Source organism: Nothoprocta perdicaria, unplaced genomic scaffold, assembly GCF_003342845.1.
Source record: "Nothoprocta perdicaria isolate Ctin4 unplaced genomic scaffold, notPer1 scaffold_719, whole genome shotgun sequence".
In the NCBI taxonomy this organism is placed as follows: domain Eukaryota; kingdom Metazoa; phylum Chordata; class Aves; order Tinamiformes; family Tinamidae; genus Nothoprocta; species Nothoprocta perdicaria.
In genome coordinates, this window is record NW_020455998.1 from 21,483 (window position 1) to 22,817 (window position 1,335).

The 1,335-nt window shown below is 73.0% G+C and overlaps 1 protein-coding gene across 1 annotated transcript in view; it reads left to right on the plus strand.

The window, feature by feature from the left end:
- The window catches only part of TYK2 (tyrosine kinase 2), a gene marked incomplete at its 3' end in the record, with an annotated part of 9,442 nt that extends 9,075 nt beyond the window's left edge, over positions 1 to 367 (plus strand). The window contains exon 17 of the mRNA XM_026050929.1: positions 175 to 367. Within this exon, the coding sequence (XP_025906714.1) occupies positions 175 to 367 (193 nt within the window). The remainder of the gene's footprint in view (positions 1 to 174) is intronic.
- Positions 368 to 1,335: the final 968 nt, after the last annotated feature.

Sequence of the window (1,335 nt, forward strand, 5' to 3'; positions counted from 1 at the left end):
CATCCCGGCGCGGGGCACATCCCAATGCGCTCCGGGGCTCCCGGCGCGCTCCGGGTCACGGGGTGCATCCCGATGCCGGGCGCATCCCGGCGCGCTCCGGGTCACGGGGTGCATCCCGATGCCGGGCGCATCCCGGCGCGCTCCGGCGCGCGCTGAGCGCCCGGCCGCCCGCAGGGCCACTTCGGCAAGGTCGGCCTCTACTGCTACGACCCCGGCAACGACGGCACGGGCGAGATGGTGGCCGTGAAGTCGCTCAAGGCCGGCTGCGGCCCGCAGCTCCTGGCCGGCTGGAGGCGCGAGATCGCCATCCTCAAGACGCTCTACCACGACAACATCGTCAAGTACAAGGGCTGCTGCAGCGAGCAGGGTGAGCGCGCCGGGCCGGGAGGCGCTGCCCGGCGCTGCCCGGCGCTTCCCGGTGCTCCGGGGCGAGCGGGAACAAGCTTCCCAGCGCTCCGGGGCGAGCGGGAACGCGCTTCTCGGAGCCCCGGGGTGAGCGGGAACGCGCTTCGCTGCGCTCCGGGGTGAGCGGGAATGCGCTTTTCGGCGTTATGGGGCGAGCGGGAACGCGGTTCTTGGCGCTCCGGGGTGAGCGGTGTGCACGGGAACGCACTTCCCGGCACTCCGGGGTGAGCAGAGCAAGCAGGAACGAGCTTCCCGGCGTTCCGGGGCGAGCGGGAACGCGCTTCTCGGAGCCCTGGGGTGAGCAGGAATGCGCTTCGCTGCGCTCCGGGGTGAGCGGCATGCGTGGGAACGCACTTCCCGGCACTCCGGGGTGAGCAGGGCAAGCAGGAACGAGCTTCCTGGCGCTCCGGGGTGAGCGGGAATGCGCTTCTCGGAGCCCTGGGGTGAGCAGGAATGCGCTTCGCTGCGCTCCGGGGTGAGCGGCGTGCACGGGAACGCACTTCCCGGCACTCCGGGGTGAGCAGGGCAAGCAGGAACGAGCTTCCCGGCGTTCCGGGGCGAGCGGGAACGAGCTTCTCGGAGCCCCGGGGTGAGCGGGAACGCGCTTCTCGGCGCTCCGGGGTGAGCGGGAATGCGCTTTTTGGCGTTATGGGGTGAGCGGGAACGCGCTTCGCTGCGCTCCGGGGTGAGCGGCGTGCACGGGAACGCACTTCCCGGCACTCCGGGGTGAGCGGGGCGTGCCGGGATGCGCTTCCCGGTGCTCCGGGGCACTCCGGGGTGAGCGGGGCGTGCCGGGATGCGCTTCCCGGTGCTCCGGGGCACTCCGGGATGCGCGGGCGTGCCGGGATGCGCTTCCCGTGCTCCGGGGCACTCCGGGATGAGCGGGGCGTGCCGGGATGCGCTTCCCGTGCTCCGGGGCACTCCGGGATG